We start from the raw sequence: 25,139 nt of genomic DNA on the forward strand, positions 1-25,139 counted from the left end.
AACAAGGATAAAACCCAGACTAAAATAGAAGCTGTATTTACTTAAAACTTAGTATCAGGAAGATACATAGTATAAGGAAGGAGATCATACTGATTGAGCAGCTAGAAAACCCCCGTTTCCAGTTGGTTTTATACGTGATTAAATTGCTATTCTATTTATTTGTATACTTACAATAGGTAGTCTTCATGTTTTCCATGGTCTGAAGATCCTCTACAGCTACTATTCTTATAATTATTGCTAACTTGAAATAAATTAACTTGTTTACTTTCCAATGTGTGCGTTTTTGAAATCTAAATTAGTCAAAGTCAAAATATCTTTATGCAATTTAGGCTACAACGAGCACTTATGAATGTCAAAAAAAATCTACCACCGGTTCGGAAAAAAACCTCTGTTGTGAAGAATCCGGCAAGAAACTCAACGAGGTATATATTTTTTATTAGTACACAGATTTGATCTTGTGTTTGTTTGTTTGTAATGGAGAAACTTAAATATTACAAAAGGAATTGATTTCATAATTTGTTCATCTAAAGAAAGCTACATTTACTAACGATTGACAAAGGCCACATTATATGGAAGAGATCCCTTTATGGGATAAAATCGTCTTTGTACACCTTTTTTATATAAGAGGGGGCAAACCTAATACAAAAAACAAAATCAACACGAAGGGTATAGGTGTGTTGCCGGCCCTTTGAGAGACTGATCTCATTTTTTAAAGATCCCGAAGTTGAAAATCTGTTGCAGAGTTGTTTGACGACTTTTATTCGACGTTGTGCTCTATTTTAAATAATTTACGTAACGAATTGTTTGTCTCATGTTGCGACTGACGACCGCGCCTCCCAATGACGAATGCAGAGATCAATCATTATTGTCTTCGTGTCAAACAGATCATTGCTATCAGTGGCACACAGTTGTGATTTTTATTTACAAACACAATGTTTAGAACGTCTTATAAACTGTGAACTAAAACCTATCATTTATGAATAAATGTAGGTTGATTTAATTTGATTTACGGATCGCACGAAGAGTTTCTCCATTTCACCAGTCTCCCGGTGAATGGAGTTTTTTCATGGAGAATTTCTTTCATTTACAATCTATTGTCCTAAACTACTGGCTTGTCAATCAACAAAGTAAATTCGTTGACTGTCTACTTTTTAAAAATTTTGTTTTGATGATGACCTAGTGGCCGTAGTACCGAATACACGGAAATTTCAAGTACATAGGTATCTACTACATTTTTACTTTTTATAGTGCCATCGATCGATACTATCTTTAATACGTAAGACACTATTGGTTGGCTGTAATTACCTATCTCCTACTTTTTATATAAATACAGCCCTGTGACAGACAGATGCACTTCAGAAGAAAAGGTTAGCTCAAAATCTCAGCTTTAAAAGCTCAGCACTTTTTGGGTTCAGAACTAAAAATAACTGGATTCAAAAGTAAATGTAGATATAAAACTAAAGATAAACCTCGAGACCGCTACGTATACAAACCAGTTAGTAACGAGGAAAGTCAGTTCAATCTTTGGCAATTCCGACGATGATTGCAACGCAGATTTCCATTTAGGTTCAGTTTCGGGAAAATGAACAGGACAAATACATCGAAAGATCTAAATATAAATTTTTTAGAAGAGCGCAATTTTAGCGCGGATAACTGGTGGTGGGAAAAAATAACATATAATGGAATTAGATTATGTAAACGAGATGCTGATCAAGTCATTGCCGCTTTGACGTCATTTTAAAGTCCTGACTATGACGTACACGGTAAAAGGTTAACTGCCGTGAAATTTCCGTCATGGGATGACCATTCTATTTTTTTTATTCGAATCTCTCCTAATGGTAAGAGATCACCACCGCCCATAAACAACTGCAACACCAGGGGTATTGCAGATTCTAAACAGGAAAGCGTTGTTTTTATATGTATTACATATTAAAAATTGAATTCCCTTAAATTTGTTCATTATTTCCGACCTGTTACATCACTTAGTCATATTTATTTTATAGTTCTCTTCGCCTGTTTTTTTTTAAATATCACTAATACTATTTTATATTAATACTATTCCTGGAATGAAATTTGCTTCTGTCGTCTGTTCTTCCGAATAGGCTATTACTAAACCAGTGAGTTACATCTTCCGTCTCATCTGCACTTCACTGTCAGGTGGGATAGAGTAAATCGTTGATCAATTTACTTATTTTAATACTCTATAGCCTATATTTTAGACCCTTTTTGGTATCGTGCCGTGTCACCAGGTAACATAGTTTTAGTGCTACGACTAAAGTAGTCTTAGTAGTCTAAAACTAGTCTTAGTTTTAGGTGGTACATTTGGAGCCAAAATAAACCTTTCTTTCTTTCTTTCCTTAAATATTAAAAAAACATAGGTACATTCATCAACCTAACACATCTAATATTAGTTGATGTGCATTATGCGATTTCTTTATCTAGATTCTTATCATTTGCCTAAATCTTTTCATAATCACCTTATCAGTTTTCCTTATTATATAGCATAGCAACAGTTTCTAGCGTTGTTTGTACGCCATTGAACTTGCCACGCGTCATTGAGTAGATTTTATACAAACAGAACAATTATAATATTTATGATTCTCGATGGTGTTTGCATTTATTGCCATGTGATTATCATATTTTTGAAGCAGACGTTTTTCCTTTTGGACGTCATTTGTTTTGTCTTTAAATTATTTGGTTAAACTCTAAATGTTTGACTAATACTGTTTGATGTCATTTGACATGGGATTGAATAGTAAAATTTGATTTAGTTTTCTTTGGAAGTAGAGGCTGCATGCTTTTGGAGAAATGTAATGGGCGTTTTATACTAATGTTTTGTGAAGTAGTTTGTTGATGACCCGAGAAAAGCCCAGACCCTGCTGGGCTACTACGAAACTCGAAACTCGAAGTTCGTGTCGTGCGACCCCTCTGACACTTATACTGTATAATACGAGAGCGAGCGGGACGGTACGATACGAACTTCGAGTTTCGAGTTTCGTAGTAGCCCTGCAGGTCTCGATGATAATACTGACAAAAAAATACCTACAAAAAACTCAGCCGCAAATGAAATAGTGGTAAAGGCAGAAAGACTTTTGTTAAAAATATTAATAAACTGTTTATGTATGTAAATACCTTTTTTATGTACGAAAAAATGAATCCTTTCTACTGCTATTGTATTCTTTACGTCAATTTCCTAATTTACAAACCCTACTTACATTTATTACAAGAGCAATGGCTTTAACTTCTAGCTTTTGCCTTAAAGAAACGGTATGTTGACCGTTATATTTAGAAAGTGTGCCAGAGTGTAAGTATTTACAATAATTGCAAGAGCATCTAACTAAATGCATAATCTAATCTGTAGAAAAGTGGGTATAGACGACAGTAACCGGCGGATGAGCTGATTACAAAATATGACGCAACAGAGGTTCCCATAGCACGGAGAAGGTCATTGGCACCACCTGTCTTTTTAATTTCAATATCTTTAACTTCAAGAATGCGCCTTTTTGTAGGTCAATCGTCATTTTTGACATATTTCGTAGCTATTGTTACTCTTTATTCAAATTTTGGCACACATTGTGAAACTAAAACTGTTTTCGCGCTTGTTTGTGACAGTGTCAGACATTTTATTTTTAAACTGCGCTGAAGTGCGCTGGCGCCGTGGAAAAATAATGCGCAACGCACTAAAACATTGCGAAATGATAATTTTGATATTTGAGATAGTTTTGATTGTTTGCTACTAGGTCGTGTGCGATGTTATCGTTGATAAGATAATGTAACTAGATAATACCGCTGGAGTTGAAAAATCATCGATTTTTATTACGGAGAGACGTGGCTTTGTGACAATTTTGATAGCGTGATTTTGCAGGTGGTAGGACCTTGTGCAAGATCCGCCCGGATTGCTACCACCATCTTGCTCGCTAATCCTGCCGTGAAGCAGCAGTGCTTGCACTTTTAAGGTAAGGAGGGTAAGACAGCCGGTGAAACTACTGGCACGTGCGTGAGGTATCCCATCTTAGGCCTCTAGGTTGGCAACGCGTTTGCAATACCCCTGGTGTTGCAGATGTTTATGGGCAGTGGTGATCTCTTGACCCACTTGCTCGTTTGCCATCCAGTCGTATAAAACAAAAGCGTTACTTTTCGTCAAACTATAGCTTAGTCTAGCCTAGAGCATAGAAAACTGTTTACAATATACGAGTATACTGTAATCAGATTAAACGAACAAGTGGTTTAGTGGTTAGTGGTAGGTACTATGTAGGTATGTATTTTTTTATTGTATTTTTTTTACAGTGGGTAGGCTTGGACTGATTTAATTGATTGAAAACATCTTAAAAATGTTTTACACGAAAAGTTACATGGAGTTACTATGCCGAAAACTAAATGATCTTATCATAGAGCCAGATAGAAAATGGTGTAATGATATTTAAATACAATATGACATTATGTTTGCTAAACTAGACAGAGGTAAAATTCTGATTGCAAGTTTATTCATAATCGAGGGCATAAATATCTATTTAAACGTCATAGCGTCAAATATATATTTACATTGCCCTATGGTTAGTGGCTTAAATGTATATAGATATTTTTGATGTATTGGTAACGTACCTACATATACAATACGTGCCTATACAATACTATACGTATATGGACAACACTCACATCAATTATCTAAATAAGGATAATCAGATAATCTATACGAAGTTAAATATTACTTAACTAAGCAAAGCAAATGTAAAGATAAATGTCACGATTCCAAAACCGACTAATTTATTTATTCACAACACAAGATACAACAATATGATAATAAATAAATAAATAAATATAACGGGACAATTCACACCAATTAACCTAGTCCCCAAAGTAAGCTTAGCAAAGCTTGTGTTATGGGTACTAAGCAACGGATAAATATAATTATTTAGATAGATACATACTTAAATACATATTAAACACCCAAGACCCGAGAACAAACATTCGTATTTTTCATACAAATATCTGCCCCGACACGGGAATCGAACCCGGGACCTCAAGCTTCGTAGTCAGGTTCTCTAACCACTAGGCCGTCTGGTCGTCAATATGATATCGAATTTTTTTTGCTCTTATTACGATTAAAATTATTATTATTATATATTTTTTTGTTTTTCTTTTTTGTACAATAAAGAGTATAAACAAACAAAAAATGGTTTTCTGACAAGTTTTTATTGCAGCGTATTTCTTCTTGGCAATAATAGTATTTCCGAAAGCGCTGATAGTAGGTGTTTAAAGAAATGAAATATAGAGCCATTTTCGGCCTTCTTACAGAACAAACGTTTCGATTTTTGATTTCAACACAACAACAATTCTATCGGTTTTTACATTAGCAATCAAATCTGGGATTAAAACTAATCGTTTCGCCGCAACCCGATTTATTATTCAAACCAAACATGAACCAGAAATTATAGTTCTCAATATTCCGATAAATGTGTTTCCGTAAAACAAGGGCTTTCCTCGAATTGAGTTTATTGGGTCAAAGTCGTGACCTTCGGGCTAGCGAGAAGCGGATCGATGGCAGACACGGTGAAGGTGAAAGGTCACTAAGGGTGACTTTTTAAAAACTATACCCTCAGCTTCGATCACCTGAACTACATTATCATCATCTCAGCCGTAGGACGTCCACAGTTGGACAAAGGCCTCCCCTATAGACCTCCAGTTTCTTCGGTTGGAAGCGGCCTGCATCCACCGTGAACTCGAGGCTTTAACCTCTACTACCTGCTATTATCTGCTGAATTAAAACTGTGGAATTTTACTAAATTCTCACTAATTCCATCGTAGTCTTCATAGCCAACGTATTTGCCATACTGGTGTTTTGAGTGTCTTGGTCAAGTTGCTTATGAAGTTCTCTAATGGAGACAGTGGATCGACAAGCGCAGCGTAGGACGTCCACCAACGAGATAGACGGATGACCTGTAAAAGCCATGGGTTCGCGGCGTACCCCATACATCCCTGTATTTTTATTACTATTTTTTGTATTTTTTTTTCTTTAATTGTATAATATAGTTTTTAAGTATTTTATTTGTAATTAAGTATATTATTATGAAAAAATGACTTTGTGCCAAGTTTCTTGCGGCGCATTCTTCTTGGCAATGATGGTCTTTCCGAAAGCGCTGGTAGTTTAAAAAATGACGTGTAAAAGTGTCCATTGCGGCCTATTTACTGAATAAATGATTTGAATTTGAATTTTTGGATTTTGCGTATGCAGGCCACTTCTAACCGAAGTAACTCGAGGTCTATGGGGGCGACCTATTGTCCAACAGTGGACTTCCTACGGCTAATATAATGATGTGAAGTTGCTTATATCGTCCTTGTATGTCGTCTTGTATATTAGAACATTTCATAGTCACCTCTTCTTTGATTGACGTTATTTAGTTATTAACCTATTTGATCTTTTCACACATCCACTCTTTGAAGGATGTCTGTCAGTGTTTAGTAAAAGTTTTCAATGTTATACTCGTATTTTGTTGTTTCAAAAATGGTCAGTTTAGTCTTTCGCGATTTTTACTCGTGACTCGAAAACTACCACAATGTTTTGACGTCTTTTTTTAGGATAGATGACGTAATGCGAAAGTAATTACAATGACATTTAATGGATGGGTTACTTTGCCGATAAAATTATGTCCAGGAAATTCTACCTTATTAAAAATGGTCAATTACTCGGAAATAAACGGTAAATATACATGCATTAGTTTTCCTCGACAATTTTTTAATATCGCGTTTCCTATATGTTTGAAGTAAATACGGAAATAAGTTATAGTAAACAAAGATTGTACGGAGCGATGGCAAGCGCCCTGACGGGATGTCGTTGATACCCTGGAAGACTGGCCGTGAGCTGGTGTGGGACGCTACCTGTACAGATACCCTGGCGGCGTCCTACCTACCAGCAACTACCAAATGTGCGGGGGCGGCGGCAGTCGCCCGGGAACGCCTCAAGGTCACAAAATATATCTGTCTCGGCGCCCAATATCATTTCTTTGCTTTCAGCGTCGAGACTCTAGGTCCTTGGGGTAAGGGTGCGCTGGAGCTACACAGGGAGCTCAGCAATAGGTTAAGGGAGGCAACAGGCAACCCTCGCGCCGGCAGCTTTCTCGCGCAAAGAATCTCAATCGCAGTTCAACGCGGGAATGCTGCCTGCGTGATGGGCACCATGTCAAGAGGCCCATCTCTCTTTTTTAATTAAGTAAAGTTTTAGTTGTTTTAATTTAGTACTTAATAGTTTTAGTCCTATGGATATTTTGTATTTTATTATATGAAATTAATAAACTTATTGTCACTTAATAACATATTGTGAGAAATTCCCTCCGAATTGTATCAAGGAAAATAGTAAGTACCTACCTACTCGAGGAAGGACAATTACCTCATAAATATTATTATGAAGGAGCAAAGGAATACCATAGGCATTTAATAACAAAACATGGATTTCCCATTGGAAACCGCAATACTATATATTGTACATATTGTTGAAATTGCAGTAAACAAACAATTCAAAGTAATTGATAAACTTATTAGAGAAATCCAATTAAACGTTATCATTAAGCAGTTGCCCACTCCGCTCCGCGGTTTTTATCAACGATTCTCAGTAACTGTTTATAAGTGGCTTGTTGATTTTCCCAAAGCATTCCATAATATTATTATATTCATATCGTAGGACGTCCACCGTTGGACATATGCCTCCCCCATAGACTTAAAGTTGGTTCGGTTGGAAGATTCCATAGCAGATAGAATCAATCGCGCATTTTCTAAGCAGGAAAAAACAATTTGACAGAATAGGCAGGTTAAATGTAATCTATATAATACTCGTACATTAGACTTGAGTAGTATACAACCTTACACTGACCGAAAGGAACAGTTCTTTTAGTTCACTAAGATGTTTGTTTGCAACAAGACAAGTTGCCACCTTAACTACAGTTCATTTCGTTCTTTTTAGGGTTCCGTACCTCAAAAGGAAAAAACAAAACCCTATAAGGACAGACAGACAGACGTCAAGACCCTTTTTCTCAGGAACGCGTAGAGTTATCAAGCTGAAATTCATATCAAATACTCAAGTCTACTGTTCCTTGGGGCTGAGAAAAACTTCTAAGCCAACGCAATCAAAAGATACAGTCGTTCATGCTGCAAATTTTCGACACTTGCAAGGGAATCAAAACCTACAGGGTACTTCCCGTGAACTCAGAATCTTGAAAATTGGTACGAAGCAACGTCTTATACCACAGATAAAGTAAAAATTGCGAAAAGCATATTTTTTTAGTTACATCATATAGTAAAAATATTTTTAATAATTTTTGCTAAGGTCTAATGTTGTATAGATAATGGTACGGAGCCCTTCGTGCGCGAGGCCGACTCGCACTTGGCCGATTTTGTATTACGTAAAAGCAAAATGATTCCTATTCATTCCCAGACCTCAAATCTCACCAGTGATCACGAATTGAAGAAACTAAAGGATTGAATTCGTTTTGTTAATCTAATAAAATCACGGTGGAACGGACGGAAACGTTATGAGTCGATAACCAGAAAGTGGGAGGCAATGTACTTGGAATTAATTGTTGTTTGTCAAATCATAACAATTACCCAGTGCCGGATTTTATTATTGATAAACAAATAACTAACAACAGTGGAATTTTAAATAAAATTTGTAATAATATTTATGTGGAATATTTTGCAACACCAGATATGTAAACAGCGTGAAAAATTTCCAAATTAATGTAGACGTTTTCTAAGAGTAAGTAAGTAGGCTAATGTGACCTTGAAGAACTCTTTCGTATTAACTTACCCATGCTAACCGTCAAAGCAACCTATTGTACAACTTTAACTTATCAGGATATATAAAGAGTTCTTTATAAAACAATATCTTTTGATAGTAAATAAAATAGAAGTTAATAATTAAGTTAAACGTATCTAGTGCTCGTCACTGCCCCAATAGTTAGCATTTATAATTTTATGTAATTAGCAATAGAGGTGACAGCAGGGTGTCATCAATTGGGCATTTAGGTGTCGGTCACTCGGACATTTACCTTATAACTACGAGTAAATTCCAAAGGCTCTCCGTACAATAACTTATTATTATACTTTTTAATTTAAATAAAGAAATGTATAGTCCATTTTGACGGTTAATGACTTTTAATGTCATTAGTCATTAGACTTGTCTGATTTTATTTTAATACCTACCTTAAATGAATGGAATTTTTGAACGGCATCTTTAAAAAAAACCATTACCGTGAGTATTTTGTAATTAAGAAATGATAATGAGAGTTAAGACAAACATAATATTTAAGTAAAGTCTATGTGTAATTAAAGGAAGAAATTAAATTTTTGCAAGACTAAAAAAAAGAAAATTACAAACTAGAACTATGTATAATAAACAACTGTACCTATCGAACATATTGGTGGAATTATGAACTACTCGTAGATTTCAGTTCTTAAAAGTTCTGGAGAGTGTACGCACTAAAAAAGTCATAATTGCTAAACAAATTTGATGTTTTGACGCAGTAGTAATTTGCCTATATTGAAATGTTTACAACTGTCTAGCGATAAAACATACCTATCTCTAGGCATTTTCGATGAGGCAAAGCTCAGAGATGTGAACCTGGGTTTGAACACACAATCCTCTGCTTGAGAGGCCATAGATCAAACCACTAAGCCACCAGCTTGCACTAAGACAGATAACGGGCTGCAATTCACCAGTTTTTCCCGATATAACCCAATTTCAGAGCATCCGGAAAGCATCCGGGTTGCTAAACTTTTGAATCTGATTCGCGTGAGTGATTGCCCAATTGGCTCTATCTCCGGATCTTAGACGCAAATTCTTGGTCTCTCCCAAGTACATGCTCATCCTGGTTGGAAAATCTATTTGATCAACAAAGCAAAACTATGTTCGCACATCATTGTATGTAGATAGGTATGTGAACTCTTTATTGTACAGAAATAGAGAAACGAACATAATTTACAAACGTTGAGATACATGTACAAAGGTGAATTTCTCCCTTAAAGGGATCTCTGACAGTCGACCTTTGAGTGGATGAAAGGAGCATTCAATTTGGTACCAACAAAGAGAGTTTAAAATTCAGAATACATGTTGCAATGAAATGAATGAAAATGTTAAATACATTTAGTCAAGTTATTTTTTATTTAAAAGCCGAGTTCATCAGCTAATTCGTTAGCACTTTGTTTTACACTCATTGATCTAGAAAAAGATAATTCAATATGAGATATAACGACAGTTTCCCACACACCCTTTTGATCTTGAACTTCGCTGTTTATAAACAAAGAACACTCATGCAGTTGACTAACGACCGATTAATCATTTTACATTGATCGTCAAAGACACGAGGTAATATTACTTACATAACGGTAAACAAAATTATGAGTTAGGTAATACAATTAACGTTGAGGACCTAGAGATTAGGAAGCCATTAGACGATAGCCCAAGTTCTATCTACGATGTCATTGGTAGGATTGCGTTAAAACAAATGAATGTTGACTATTGTTGACAAGACTGTCTGATTTTTTTTTGCAATGAATTCTTTTTTTCTATTCAGCCAGATGCAATTTTGAACTTGTACTGACAAGTTTGAACTAAGAGTATGAACAATAATGTGACCTCAACGTCGGTAAAATTTTTTGAATGGCAGGGGTGTTTTTTTGTAATCGAGAAACGACCACCCTCTTTTAAACGAAGATCAAGTTACTATTGTTAAAACTGGTTAAGTTCGGGACAATGCATTGCATTGCAATGCCAGTTCGAGCCGGCCTGTGTCCTGTAAGGATTATAACATCGATCGCCCGTTTTGACTTGCCCCATGGAAGGGTATTATTGCTTCATAGTGCATTCCTTTAACCGCTCTGTAGAACATTTCATTCATCCTTAATTTGCAAAAGGGTAAAATCCGAGTTACTAAATAAAATATGTCAACTAGCAAAACAAACAAAATACCAAGGACCAGCTGCACCGCGTAAAGCCCGGTATCCGTTCTGTTTCCTCCGATAGTTTCCTAATCGGCGCCAAAACCCAGTCCATTGGAAATTCCGACGGCCATGCGACACCAACACAGACGCACATAACCTCAAACACGGTAAAACCCCAGCCACTTACCCCTCTGTCGCCAGTTAAACTACCAGCCGCGGGAGGCAGGGTATCGCAGCCAAACTGGACATAAACACAGACACGTTGCAACCTGACTTCGAACTCGCAGAGAAATGTTCCACGCACACACGTATACTAATCCGCTCTATTAACACACAAGTGCACTGTTACTACGGAATTTCACGCATACAAGTGAAATTATGGGCAAATTTCGAGGAATCTCCGTTGGTACTGGGCAGACGCCACACGCACACAAGCAACGCGTAGTCGCTTGACGCATGCGCGGCGAAGAGGATAAAAAGGCAGCCCGCGTGTTTGAGGCCACACTACTCGCACCAAGCTCGAGGCAACACTACGGTCGGATCCGCTCGCGAAGTTGTGAAATTATTGTGACATAACTCATTCAAGGTTCAACAAGTGATACTGAACTCAGTGATAGTGAAGTTACACGATTACTAGTGTGACTGCAGTGAAAATTCACACTTTCACACGGAAAGTTGTTGAAATTAGTGAAATTCAAGAACTAAAGAGCATCAAGTTATCAAATATGTACAAGGAATCTGTGGTACCTGTGAAAATGGAGAGCTTCAGTGGAGTTGCGGCCAAGAGGTAGATATCTCGATATTAACCATTATTGTGCAATATGACAGTAAAATCAAGTTTTATGTGAAGAAACCACTGTGGATAAATGTGAAAATAATAAGAACTGCTAATTCCAACCTTAAATTGACTGTAAAAAATATAATTTGCAAGATCAAGAAAGTGCTAATAAAATTACTTTAAGGTCTTTAACCTTAGTTCAATATACTCTTCTTGAAAATTTGCGTCAGTCACTGAACCATCCTAATTTAACATGCCAAGATAATTTTCAAAAGTTAAATGCAGTAGTAATCTGGCTTCGATCGTGGATGGTCGCACCAGTTCTGGGATCAATCCCCAGGAGACTTTTTGCATCTTCAAAATGTCTAAGACAAATGTTTTTTCCAGCCCAACTGGCCAGTGCATCAAAACGGTGCTACGGCGGGCCTGTATGGAGAAAAGGCTGACTGTGGGCCTTTTCCCGGCAATCCAGTACCTGTCCAACAACAGCAACGGAGCGCTGTTCTGCTTCACAACAGAGGGGCCCCCTGGCGATAGCGCGACACACATGCAAGAAGTCTTGTTGCAAGCCTTCTGCGATGAAAACGACATCTACGTTATTAAGGTAATTTGAAATTATTTTATATTACTATAGAATAGACGTTTGTTGTTTAAGTTAATTACCTATTTTACTTATCATTCCATAATTTGAGAAGTTCTCGCACGACTTTGTAATTAAATATTGCGAAATAGATAATTTGCAAAAAAGTAAACATTGATTTCATAATGATCATTATAACAAGTTTAAACTTCTACTTATGTACATCGAATATTTGTACTTACCTAATTTAAATGTTCTGAAAGATCTACACTAATTTGCATATAATCTCCAATACTTTATGAGTTAGACTTAACTGATGTAAAAACATTCTTTGTTCACAGGTTGACTCTGAATCCAAAATGCGCAAGATCCTTGGATTCGGCTGCCCAGTCTCGGACTATAGTTGCGTGCTCGTACACTATCCATATACAGACCCATTTAGTGACAGCCAGGATGTGGACCTCTCAGTGTTAACAGACTCTGAGAGAGACCTCATCGACCACTGCGAGAGGAACTGGGGATGCTCGCAGATGCCAGTCATCAAGCTGCCGGAGAAGTGAAAACCATAAAAGAGATCAAACAAGAGAAAGGATATCTTTGTTGGTTTATTTGCAACCTTGTTGCTGCCGCTGGTCGGCCATTTTTGAAACGGCTTCGGCGTTCAACGCCATCTAGCGTTCAGTAGCTGCACGAAGTGCTGTCCGTTAGGACTTGTGGAATTTGTTGAAGAATTGTGGATGATTTTAAATTGTACCGTGAAATTGTAAATTTCTGAATCAGTAATTTTTTATTCTCGAATGTGTAGAGATATTTGCTCATTATACGCCATTTCGGCTTGTCTTCGTATGTTTCTAGTATCTAGTAGACTATATTAACTTGTAAAATGGTAATTAATAATGAACTTTAAATCATTTTCTACTTTTGTAATTATATTAGCAGTATTATAATTAATAAGAGAGGATTAATAAAAAATATGTTGATGATTTTTGGGTTTTATTTCGTACACACATAAAATAATAAAAAGTAATAATAATAAATTACCAAGTACATTTTGAAATTATTTTTCTAAGTTGCAAATGCGTCTCAAATTAGAACGTCATTTTTATTATTTACTATTCTCACGATAATCATTCGAGCACTCGACACACTTATGCCCAATAGATGACACCCTGCTGCCACCTCTATAGCTAACGACATAAAATTAAAGATGGCGTCTATTGGGACAGTGACCAGGACTCAAACGGTTAAATTATTATTACCGTCGTTATATCATTACCTTAACAAATTAGTTTAGCAAATTTCAAATCAGTGACTTTGCAAGTAAGGTGACCTGGGGCTATTATAGCTGGGGGGATATTGTATCTGAGCCGTCTGATGGCGTCCTTACAACGCCATGTTCATGTGTGTTGTGTGAAGACAGTCTTCTGGCGAACACAACGTAAAATGGCCGAGAAGAACATTGCATCCTAAGGACGCCATCAGATGGATCAGATACAATAGCCCACCCAGCTGCAATAGCCCCGGGTCACCTTATTATCATTTTAAGGATGAGCTTCATACAAAAATCCTAATTGTGTACAACTCATTTTGGGTCGCCGTGTGGCACAAACTGGACTTTTGTATGAAACCAAATGCTGCAGAAATTACGCGACCGAAAATACGCGACCCACATCTCAAAAGATTACGCTTGTCTGGTTTCACCCTAACAGGTATAAAACTTTGAATATCTTCTAAATAGTAACGTAATTCTTGTATGTAGGTAAAGTACCCTTATAACTAACAAAAGTAAAAAATACGTGGACCAAAAAAACTGCAAAGAACCGTTTCAAGCAAAATATCAGCTACTTCAACTAAACAGCCGTTTAGCCACGATTAACGTTTATAGTTATGCAGCCAATCTTCTATAACAAAGGCGACTCCTCGCTCCCCGATCATCAGAGACGGAGCGTTGGTATTACCACGATTAACATTAGGCATAATAGAAGCATCTATCACTCTTAACCCTGATACACCATACACTCTGAGTCTATTATCTACCACAGCCAGCGGATCATCCCTTGGTCCCATCCTACATGACCCTACGGGATGGTAAGAACTCGACGTATACGACCTAGCCAAGCATTCGTAGTAAGCATCTGTACCCCAATTTAAATGTTTACAAGCAGGCAAAGGTATTGTAACAAAATATGCTCCTCTTGATTTAAAAGCTTCAGTGTCTTTTAAAGAACGAACCACTCTCACACCTTTAATCGTTGCTTCTAAATCACGTGGATCTTTCATGTATCCCGGATATATTAGCGGGTGACCGTGAGGGTCACTCGCGTTCAGCAGGAGCTTGCCTCTGCTGTAAGGGACGAGGTTCATCACTCTTGGAACGACCGCGTCGTAGTAAGAACTCGGGAAGATTGTGAGACTGTCGTACAACACTGGCTCTCTTATATATTCTCTCCAATTAACGTTATTTACTTGAACTTGTATGTCTGGAGCTGGTAAATTAGGATCAGTTTTGTAAAAAGCCAAGCTGTTCACTGGACCGTTGCCAGACAAAGGACCCCTCTTCACTTTCATCTTCTTAAAGTCATAAACGCTCTGCAAGATTTCTCTTTGACTTACACTTGTAGCCGTTTTATTAGGCAAAGCTATGAGGAGACCGTTAAAAGTCACATGCTCGTGCAGGTTTTTACCAACAGGTAAATCTGCTATCACTGGTATATGCACATCATCTAGATGTTCTTTAGGACCCAGTCCAGAAAGCAGCAGAAGTTTCGGAGAATTGATAGCCCCACAGCTGACTATAACTTCTTTATTAGCAAAAGCCGTATATTCTTTGCAATCTTTCACGTATTTCACACCTATCGCTCTCTTGTGTTTATCGAAGATAATCTTGACTGCTTCTGATTCTGTTCGGACGGTCAAATTCTTTCGTTTGTATCTGATAGGTTGAATAAACTCTATGTTAGCGGACGCTCTTTCCCCTTCGTCACCTATGTTTTGGGCCTGCAAGGTTCCCACTTGCTGTTCGCCGTTGGGATCATTCAGAGGTAGACCCCGCTCGTTAAATGCTTCAGTGAGCATCAAAGATGGGTCGTCTACATACGGCCACCTTGACACAGTCTGCTCTCCATCTACCCCGTGGTATTTTCGATTCAATGCTTCTATGTTCACGTTTCTTTCAGATTTCTTAAAGTACGGCAGCACCTGGACAGTTAGAATTTAGAATAAGTAAGTTAAATTATCAATGTTTTAAATTTCTGTTTATAAAGATAGATAGATAAAACGTTTATTTGTTACTGCACATACACAATCAAAATACAGAAATTAAAAATGAACAGTCCTAAGTTAAAAGTAAACAATTTTCTATTGTTTGTGTGCGCTGCAGTAGTGCAAAAGGGCCGTGGCTCAGTGGTCAACATTGCTCATAGGAGCAAAACACTGATATTTTGCCACAACCCAGAGGACCAAGAACAAATATTATCATAATAATAACAATAAATGTTTATTTGACATAAAACAGTTCTACATAATTTGAATAACTATCAGACGTCAAACTAGGTTGAGCCTGAATCTTTGAAGTCCGCGCGCGAGTGCGATTTGTAACAAATATTTACATAGGTTTTACATCGATATCAATTTTAATAATCTATCTATATAAATAAATAAAAAATAATCGTAAAATGTTTATAACGCAAAATCGAAAACTGGTCGACGCTAATCTTGTGTTGTGCCGGAGTGTTTTTATAAAAAATACATTACACATCGAAGTGTGGGCAATAGTAGTGAAAATATAAATTGTATGTGAACGACGTGAACGTGTGTGTGTGTGTGTGTGTGTGTGTGTGTGTGTGTGTGTGTGTGTGTGTGTGTGTTCAGTATCGGTTTCCCGTCCAAATGTCTATAAGGTTCAATTTATTATAAAGAGTGCTGACTATGCTTTCTGTTTCGTCCCTTATCTATACCTATAAAACACTACCGTGACTGACTGACTGACAGACAACGCACAGCCTAAACTACTGGTGCTAGAGACTTGAAATTTGGCATACATGTACCTCGAGTGTTGTAGAGGTGCACTAAGGAAGGTTTTTTCAAAATTCCCACGGTATAGGGAAATATCTAAACTTTTTCCGTTTCTTTATTTGTAGTCGAATCCCTGAAACTATTGAGCCGATTTTAAAAAATATTTCACCGTTAGTAAGCTACACTATCTTTGATTGACATGGTTATTTTTTATCCGGGATAATGCAAAATTCCCTCGGGATAGAAATAATATAATTCAATTTCGGAGCTGATTTAAAAAAATCTTACATGTTATGTGATCTGACTATCCCCAAACGACAAAGGTTACTTTTTCATTGGGAATTGCAAAATACCCATGGGATAGAAAAAACTGAATTCAACTTCGGGGCTGATTTTAAAAATTCTTTCACCAATACAAAGCTACACTATTCTTCATTAGTATAGACTACTCTTCTTCGAGAAAATGCCAAATTCCCGCGTTATAAGAATGAAGAAGAAAGAAAGATTCGGATCTGATTTTAAAAGTTTTTTCGCCAAAAGTAAGCTACAGTATTCCTGATTGACATATGTAGGTTGGATACATTTTTCCGGGAAAATAAAAAATTCCCGCGGGATAGAAATTTGTTGTATAGTAGTTTTGTTTTTTCGTTGTAGGTAGGTCAATTGGGTTTTTAGAAAAAAAAAAAAACTGTTACATTCCATTAAAAAAACAATATTTGTATTACTTGTGTTGTCTACGCTCACGAAGTCGCGGGTAAAAGCTAGTTAAAATATAAATGTACAACAAAAAACAAAACGAAACAAACAGTGCCAAGCAAAATGTATTATCAATATATTAGTTTTGTATCTGCCTACCAACAACGAAAATGTATTTTTAATTTAAAATAAATAAATAAATAAATATAAATAAATATCATGGGATACTTGACACCAATTGACCTAGTCCCAAACTAAGCAAAGCTTGTACTATGGACACTAGGCAACGGATAAACATACTTATATAGATAAATACATACTTAAATACATATTTAACACCCAATACCCGAGAACAAACATTCGTATTATTCATACAAATATCTGCCCCGGCCGGGATTCGAACCCGGGACCTCAAGCTTCGTAGTCAGGTTCTCTAACCACTTGGCAATCCGGTCGTCGTCACAAATAGATTGAAAACCAGGAATGTGATCCCCTAAACGAACCTCATCCGTAAAGTTATCGCTCCACTCAAACGCAATCATACCTTGGTCTATTCGATAGCAAACATTATTTATAAACGAGCTAATTCGCTTGGCTACGTCGGTGATCCTCGTTTTTATACGTAGATATACAAATAGAGCTCTAGAGAGTAAAGCTCAGAAGTTTGGATTCACGACAAAAGAGGCTGTAGGCCACTGTTCTACGGCGGCCATCGCTTTTACTAGGTACACGGATTATTTGCTTACATCATCGGGTCTGAATCTAGGTGTAACTACCACGAAGGCGTAAAACTGTATTTTAGTGACAGGCATCGAGCACGTCTTAAATAAATCATTGGTATACTTACATCATCATAACTCCATCCGGGATTTCCCAGGGCAGCCCAGCCGTCATAGTCCAGTCGGTTACCTCGGATGTACACGAAAGAGTTGATAGAGCTGGACCCCCCCATCATCTTACCTCTGAAACATGAAGATATTGGTTTTTAGTTTAATGTTGAGGCGTTGTATTAAGAGCGTTTATACCTGCTGAGCTGGCAACGTTGCATTTTTGTTAGTTTTTCTCGATTATTCCATTAAAATTTTATGAAAATTAAAAATGTGGTGTGATAGAACTGTTCGTAATATATGAGTTAATGTGTCTTCTGCAGTAATTATGCGTGATAGACATTTATTTTCATTAAAAACCGTTAATAAACATTTTGTTAGTTTTTAAAGAATATAAAATAATTATTGCAGAAATAACTATTGGAGTTGGAAAAGAATAATTATTGGAGTAGACACATTAACTTATATATATATAAAATAGTTCTATCAGACCACATTTTTAAATTTCATTAAATTTTTATGGAATAATCGAGCAAAACTAACAAAAATGCAACGTTGCCGGCTCAGCAGGTATAAAGGCTCTTAATTCCTTTTATCTTTCATATTTTAAGGGCGAAGCCAGATGAGCGTATTTTTTGAGTTCTGCATTTGATTTTATACCGGTCCAGCAGGGCTACTACGAAACTCGAAACTCGAAGTTCGTATCGTACCGTCCCTCTCGCGCTCGTATTAAATAGTATAAGTGTCAGTGGGACCGCACGACACGAATTTCGAGTTTCGAGTTTCGTAGTAGCCCTGCAGTTTGAGCCACACGGCCACACGACGACTCAATATTAGTTGTACACAAACAGGACTTTGGTAAGAAATTAACCCTAATAGAGAATTTGAGACAAAAGAAATATGCCCTATCGATGTCCATCCAGTTTACCTTTCTTACTTACCTAATTTTCTAGATTATTTTCACCGAAAAACGGCAAAATACGGTGGGCACTGGCAAAATTGTCTTTTGATGGACAAGTCAAAAAAAATAACGAATAGTTACATACAAGATCCAATTCTTAATCTTAAAAGACACTTTGTTTTAGTTTTGAAAAGTAGACTTGTTTTTGGGTTCTATCGTTTGCCCGAATTTCATATGCCCGAAAGTATCGTTTTCTAGAATTTTCATTTGCCACAAAGTAATTTATTTCTGAAATAGTAAACGTTGGTATGGCAAGTGAATTTCGGGCAAATGAAATTCGGGCAAGTAAAGGTGAACGTTGTTTTTGATTATTAGTGTCTTTGAAAAAATAATTAATAACACACAAACTCGCTATTGCCGCACGAAATCTATTAGCAGTGCTAATAATAAGCCTGACGAGAAATAAGTAGCAATCAGTTCTACAAGAGTGCATCTCTTAGATGACGACGGACAATTACCTAGGCCATTGGCACCGTTGGTCCTGGTAAGCCAGACAAGTGTCATGGCTGGGCATGGTCTTGTACTGCCAGTCCACGTTGGAATTCAGCAGAGTGACCGACAGCGCGGGGACCAACGTCACATCAGGCTCTTCGGGCCCTGCCTCCAATAATAGAACCTGCAAAGGAATTTGTAAGTTAACAACTTATCACCCCAGCCTAAATTCGAAGCTCATAGCGTACAGTCACCAGCACCAATACCTGACACAACAAGCGTGCATAAATATCTGATACGACTCTATTTCTAGAGCCGGAAGGACGTGTCAGATTAAGATCGGTTTTTTGGAATCTTTTTGTATTTTTTATTTCAATTCAAAATTTTTACTTTTACGGTCATCCCGTAAAACCTAAATTGAAAATACAAACTTGATCCAAAATGCCAGCACATAACTGAATAGTTGGATAGAGTGCACATGCACAAAACCAGAAAAATAAGACCAGCAGTGGTGTAGCGGTATAGCACGCGGCACGGAACGCCGAGGACCTGGGTTCGATTACCAGTGCTGGTCTTATTTTTCTGGTTTTTCTGTGCATCTATATTTCAGTTTGTATTTTCAATTGACGTGTCAGATATTTTTGCGCGCTCCGCTGTGGCAGATATTAATGCTGTCTGTACTGTCGCATCCCTCTCACTCTCGTTTTAAATAATATATGCGTCAGCGAGACGGCAATATATGAAGTTGGAATTTTGCACGTCGTAGTATCGGGCCAAGTGGCCACTGTGTGGTAACATAGTGAAATAGGAGAAGTAAGTTCACTACGAACGAAAGTACATCGCGCGGCTTAAATGTGTGCGCGCCGGTTGGCGCTGGTACGCACGCACCCTGATAATTTAAGGAGGATTAAGTTTTCTGTAGTCAAGGCTGCGTTGCCGTCGGCTACTGGATGGCAAACGAACAAGTGGGTCTCCTGGTGGTAAGAGATCACCACCGCCCATAAACATCTGCAACACCAGGGGTATTGCAGATGCGTTGCCAACCTAGAGGCCTAAGATGGGATACCTCAAGTGCCAGTAATTTCACCGGCTGTCTTACTCTCCACGCCGAAACACAACAGTGCAAGCACTGCTGCTTCACGGCAGGATTAACGAGCAAGATGGCAAGATGGTGCCATACGTTTTGATTTTAGCTCGCTCGTCTTGCGTTCGCTTCGCGAGACGATCGCGTACTCGTACTTACGTATTTTTTTGTACTAGGTTATAGTTGTATATTAGAAGTATGTGTATTGTAATAGTTTCGTGCAAGGACACATGAAGAAAAAATAATAGATACCTACCTACCTATGAACAATATAGTTATAGTATTATGTGTAAGTAAACATGAGTAATATGTACACAGTCGCCATCGCCACTCGGGCGAATTTATAAATAATATTTTTAAATTTAGTATAATAATAATAATATAGCGGCATAGAATCTTATTGTTTCTCTAAACACAGACATTAGACGATTTTAAGTTAACTTTCGTATCAATATTGCCTGTAGATAATTAATCTAAAATAGACGTCGGCAACCCTAAGCGTCGGAGTTTATATACTTCTCCTATTTTACTATGGCGGTAAGGATTCTGGCCGCTCAATGAACAGAGAACACGCTCGCCGCTCCGTTGCCCGCTGGTGTCCTGCCCGCAGCCTTACATTCTACCCTGTATACACCTGAAATGTACCTATTCTATTTATAAAGGTGTTAATTAAGAACTGATACGAACTTCCTGTGGTTCAATAAACGCGTTAGATTAGCAAAATGTTAAAAACATTGCGCTCAATTTGTTAAATTACGAAAGGAAAACGTAACCTCCTTATCTGGCTGAATAATTAAAGGAAACGATTAAGTTGTTTGGATTCTAGGTCAACTTGCCGGCAATTTTATAACTTAACGGCATTGCACGATGGCTGAGAGGCTGACGACTGAAATGTTTCTAACCCTGGAGGATGGGTCAGGTTTTAGTTTGGGATGCACCCATCGTTGATAGATACCATCTTCATACCTCCAGGGTACAACAACCAAAGCTGGCGCTGCGGCTGAAGCAACTGAGAGCAGGAGTTATAAAATAGTAGGGTCTCGGTTCAGCAAAGGTACAATTTCGTTCACGTTGTTGAGGTTAGATTTTGAGAGCCTTTTATTAAAAGAAGATGATGATTAGGTTTAAATATTTATGAACCTAAAGACAATAACGATGCGAATTCCAGCGTGTTAAAAAGAATCTCAAAAATGTCCGTAAAAGTTGTCATTTTTCTTCACATATCAGAAAGGGAAGTGCATAGATTAAAAAATAATGCAGGCTCGCTAGCTCGACAATAATGTCGCATACAAATTCCATTTTTCTCGAGTGGCAAACTTTTTAAAAAGTTAAAAGGACCATGGAAATGTTGGCACAAGTCGTATATAGCTAACTCAAATAAATAAATATCACGGGACAATTCACACCAATTCACCTAGTCCCAAATTAAGCTTAGCAAAGCTTGTGTTATGGGTACTAAGCAACGGATAAATATAATTATATAGATATAGATACATACTTAAATACATATTAAACACCCAAGACCCGAGAACAAACATTCGTATTTTTCATACAAATATCTGCCCCTGACACGGGAATCGAACCCGCGGCGGGACGTCAAGCTTCGTAGTCAGGTTTTCTAACCACTAGGCCATCTGGTGGTCAAATGGTCAAATATGACCGGTATCAGTTATTTTGTTAGAAATCCGGACTTTTTTATTCGGTTTGAAACAGCTTGTGGTGGTACCTGCAGTTTTTTTTATTGAAAATAGGCGGGAAAGCATAAGCATTTTAGTAGAATAAAAATAAATGTCATAATATATTTTGAGAAAAAGTATTCTAATTTAGTTTTTTTTTCCCTCACCATTTTTGAGAAGAGCTTTATATTAGTCTCGGTCTCAGCTGGAATAGCAATTGGTGGCTTGTACTATTATCTATTCTGTGGTGTTAGTTAAACCACACATATTCATACTCATACTTATCCTTCGGCTGTTAATAAACTGAGACGGTAATGTAATGACGATTAGTCGAGTGATCAAAACGCTCTAATATTCTCCTGGCCCTCCATAAGTTGGTTGATCACCTGGTAAACATATTCTAATCTTGTTCTGTGGCCATGATATATTATGTAGGTTATATGTACAGCAAACTGATAAGTTGACTACACACGTAAAAGTTGTTAGACAAACTGAAATTAGGCGAAAAATTTTGTAGACAACTTTCTCAGCACCTTAATGTTCAGCAGTAGACGTCTTTCGTTTGCTGATGACGTTAAAAGTGTTCGCAAAAGCATTTACCTTCCATTTCTCGACAGCACTGAGCCTATTTGCCACCACGCAGCCAGAGGCTCCAGCACCCACTACGATGAAGTCGTACACCTCCCCGTCGACGACGTGATCCTGGATCTGCAGCTTCTCCTGGATCCTCCGGTCTTTGGAGTCCCCGTACAGCTGGACCACCAGGTTCAGGAACACGTAGGCGAAGGACGAGCAAGCAGTGAGCTGCGTGTGCGCTGGGCACGTCTCCGCTATGTTCGGTGGTTCCCAAATCATTGTGAATCTAGCATTGGAGCGTTTTTTTTTATTATATTGTTGTGTTATGATTGTGAATACATGTATTTATTTTTTCTTTATTAGACCAGGCGTAAAATAATCTGCTATTACAGTCAGCATCAGAAGTGGATGAGCGGTTACGGTGCTCAGAATGATCTGTCTACACACGACTCTACCGCCAAGGTAATAAGAGGGTGTTTTGAGCACCACGACTGCTTAAAACCTGATTGATTGACTCATCAACGACCACTCCAAATCCTTTAACTTAAATAGCCGATTGTTTTGTGAAAACACCACTCGATCTTATTTATTAAAGGGAGTCTCATAAATATAAAAAAATAAGGATGTTGATGATGTGTTCTTGTTATCCCTCACTAGGGACATAGGGCTCGTAGAAGAGTTTTCCATTTGGCTCGATCTTGCGCGGAAAAAATAAGGATATAATATAATACTATAGTTATTTGTGTCACAAGGGAGCAAAATGGTGTATTTACGGCGAGGGCGTACATTGAATCCAGAATGTAGCAAAGGATTCTAAAGTAGAATCTTGAGCGTAATGAGGGATTCAAGTGTTAACGCACAAGATGAAAATAATTTTGCTCCCGAGTCGCTCATACAACTTTTCACACCGACAATTAAGAAACTTGAAAAAAATAAATTCTAAATATTATAAAAGAACAACCAGCATAGAAAATGACGTGGCTTTCCAATTATCAACTTAAAAAAATTGCATTTGCAATAAAACACTTAGAAAAGCCTTGAACAGAAAAGTTGCACTCTCGTCAGGGAGGAAAAGTTACTTTTCTGAAGGAGAGGTGTGAAAAAATTATTTACTTACGAGAAATCTGAATTGTCGAACAGTTATGAAACCAAGTAGGTCCTTACACATTAAAATATGACCTAAGTGAAAATATACCTTTACTTTTTCTTTGCTAAGAGCAATTAAAAAAATATAGAAATAAATTACCCCTAAAACACCATGTTACATTAACCTAATAAAAATACTTAGTCCGAAAATCGTAACGTTTGGAGGACTCTTTAGGTACTTTTATATTATTTCATTCACAGATTACATTATTATTATTATTATTAGCGTTATACTTATTTAGTCTCAAAATACAAACTTAAATTATAAATTATTGACAAAAAAATATAAAGTTTCCATACCTAACTTGGAGAGGCCTGAAGTCTTCAGGCTGGAGGTTGCGCGCACGCAATAAATAGCACTGAACAGTATATGTACCTGCTTACATATATATTGATAACTAACCGACCGTGAAACAAGTAGCATCTGTTTTTATTCGCTCTGTAGATAATAATCTTTTCACTAATACGTTTTAAGTGATATATTATACAAAAAAATGTGCAACAAAACTAACTAACACTTACTATCAATCGCACAATTTCTAGGTCAAATGTAATAGACATGATGTCTTAATCAGCAATCTATGAACCAACACTCTAACCCAGTAAAAATCCACTGACGCACAGTATTTATGTTTGACCTGATAATATCTTATAAGTAAATATATTACAATTTTGTTATTTTGATTTTGTCTAATTTCTACGTAAATACTACCTATTATATTACACCGTACTTTGTTAATTTTTCCTTGTTGATTATTTTAGTATGTAAATGTTAGCTCGTTTAGCCTGAGACACAGGAATTATCCTAGTTCAGGCAGGCGTGTTACATAGATTTTAAGTGAAATATTGTATTTTGTTATTTTGTACCGAAATGAATTTGAATAAATTTTATTATTATTATTTTGTTTTTTTTAAAGAATAATCTCGAGTTATATTATTATTATTATTATTATTATTACCATCAGTCTACAGCAGTCCACTGCTGGACATAGGCCTCTTCCATGGCGTGCGATAACACTGCCTTCAGCTCCTTGCATCCATCCGCCGCCAGCGACCATCTTAAGGTCGTCCGTCCACCGTGTCTCAGGACGCCCTACCTACGCTTTCCCGTCCATGGTCTCCATTCGACGAATCGTCTACTCCACCGTTTATCGGTCCTGCGACAGACGCGGCCAGCCGAATGCCAATTCAGCGAACTAATTTTTTGAGTGACGTCGGTGACTTTCATTCTTTGTCGGATAATGTGATTTCGGATTTTATCCTTCAAAGAAACCCCTAGCATTGGTTTCTCCATAGCTCGCTGAGCGACCTTGAATTTGTGGATTAGCCCCGCAGTCAAGATCTACGTTTTGGCTCCGTAAGTTAAAACTGGTAGGACGCACTGGTTGACTTTCGTCGAAGTGTGCCGAAAGCAGCCCGGCCCAACTGTATTCGCCTATT

At 37.4% G+C, this 25,139-nt stretch overlaps 3 protein-coding genes across 3 annotated transcripts in view; 1 reads left to right on the top strand and 2 right to left on the bottom strand.

The window, feature by feature from the left end:
* The window catches only part of LOC141440534 (electron transfer flavoprotein beta subunit lysine methyltransferase-like), a 70,546-nt gene extending 59,273 nt beyond the window's left edge, over window positions 1–11,273 (bottom strand). The window contains exon 1 of the mRNA XM_074105080.1: window positions 11,117–11,273. The gene's annotated coding sequence lies outside the window, so the exon portion shown is untranslated. The remainder of the gene's footprint in view (window positions 1–11,116) is intronic.
* A 153-nt stretch (window positions 11,274–11,426) lies between these two features.
* On the top strand, window positions 11,427–13,270 carry Gadd45 (Growth arrest and DNA damage-inducible 45). The gene is made up of 3 exons (XM_074105081.1): window positions 11,427–11,716; window positions 12,095–12,311; window positions 12,629–13,270. Exons 1-3 carry the CDS (start codon window positions 11,655–11,657, stop codon window positions 12,845–12,847), a joined length of 498 nt encoding a protein of 165 aa, XP_073961182.1. The 5' UTR covers window positions 11,427–11,654; the 3' UTR covers window positions 12,848–13,270.
* On the bottom strand, window positions 13,264–24,193 carry LOC141440523 (glucose dehydrogenase [FAD, quinone]-like). Its single transcript, XM_074105071.1, has 5 exons — window positions 24,000–24,193; window positions 22,578–22,839; window positions 19,244–19,401; window positions 17,845–17,959; window positions 13,264–15,485 (listed from the first exon to the last, which is right to left on the bottom strand). The coding sequence occupies exons 2-5, from the start codon at window positions 22,830–22,832 to the stop codon at window positions 14,160–14,162; spliced, it is 1,854 nt and encodes a 617-aa protein (XP_073961172.1). The 5' UTR covers window positions 22,833–22,839; window positions 24,000–24,193; the 3' UTR covers window positions 13,264–14,159.
* Between the last annotated feature and the right edge of the window lie 946 nt (window positions 24,194–25,139).

Source organism: Choristoneura fumiferana, chromosome 22 (assembly GCF_025370935.1).
Source record: "Choristoneura fumiferana chromosome 22, NRCan_CFum_1, whole genome shotgun sequence".
In the NCBI taxonomy this organism is placed as follows: domain Eukaryota; kingdom Metazoa; phylum Arthropoda; class Insecta; order Lepidoptera; family Tortricidae; genus Choristoneura; species Choristoneura fumiferana.

Coding starts and splice junctions, on each gene's coding strand:
- Gadd45 (XM_074105081.1), top strand. CDS start 11,655: ATGTACAAGGAATCTGTGGTACCTGTGAAAATGGAGAGCTTCAGTGGA. Junction 11,717..12,094: donor AGTGGAGTTGCGGCCAAGAG/GTAGATATCTCG, acceptor TGTTTTTTCCAG/CCCAACTGGCCAGTGCATCA. Junction 12,312..12,628: donor ACGACATCTACGTTATTAAG/GTAATTTGAAAT, acceptor CTTTGTTCACAG/GTTGACTCTGAATCCAAAAT.
- LOC141440523 (XM_074105071.1), bottom strand. CDS start 22,832: ATGATTTGGGAACCACCGAACATAGCGGAGACGTGCCCAGCGCACACG. Junction 19,402..22,577: donor GTGCTGTCGAGAAATGGAAG/GTAAATGCTTTT, acceptor ATTCCTTTGCAG/GTTCTATTATTGGAGGCAGG. Junction 17,960..19,243: donor CAACGGTGCCAATGGCCTAG/GTAATTGTCCGT, acceptor TTCATGTTTCAG/AGGTAAGATGATGGGGGGGT.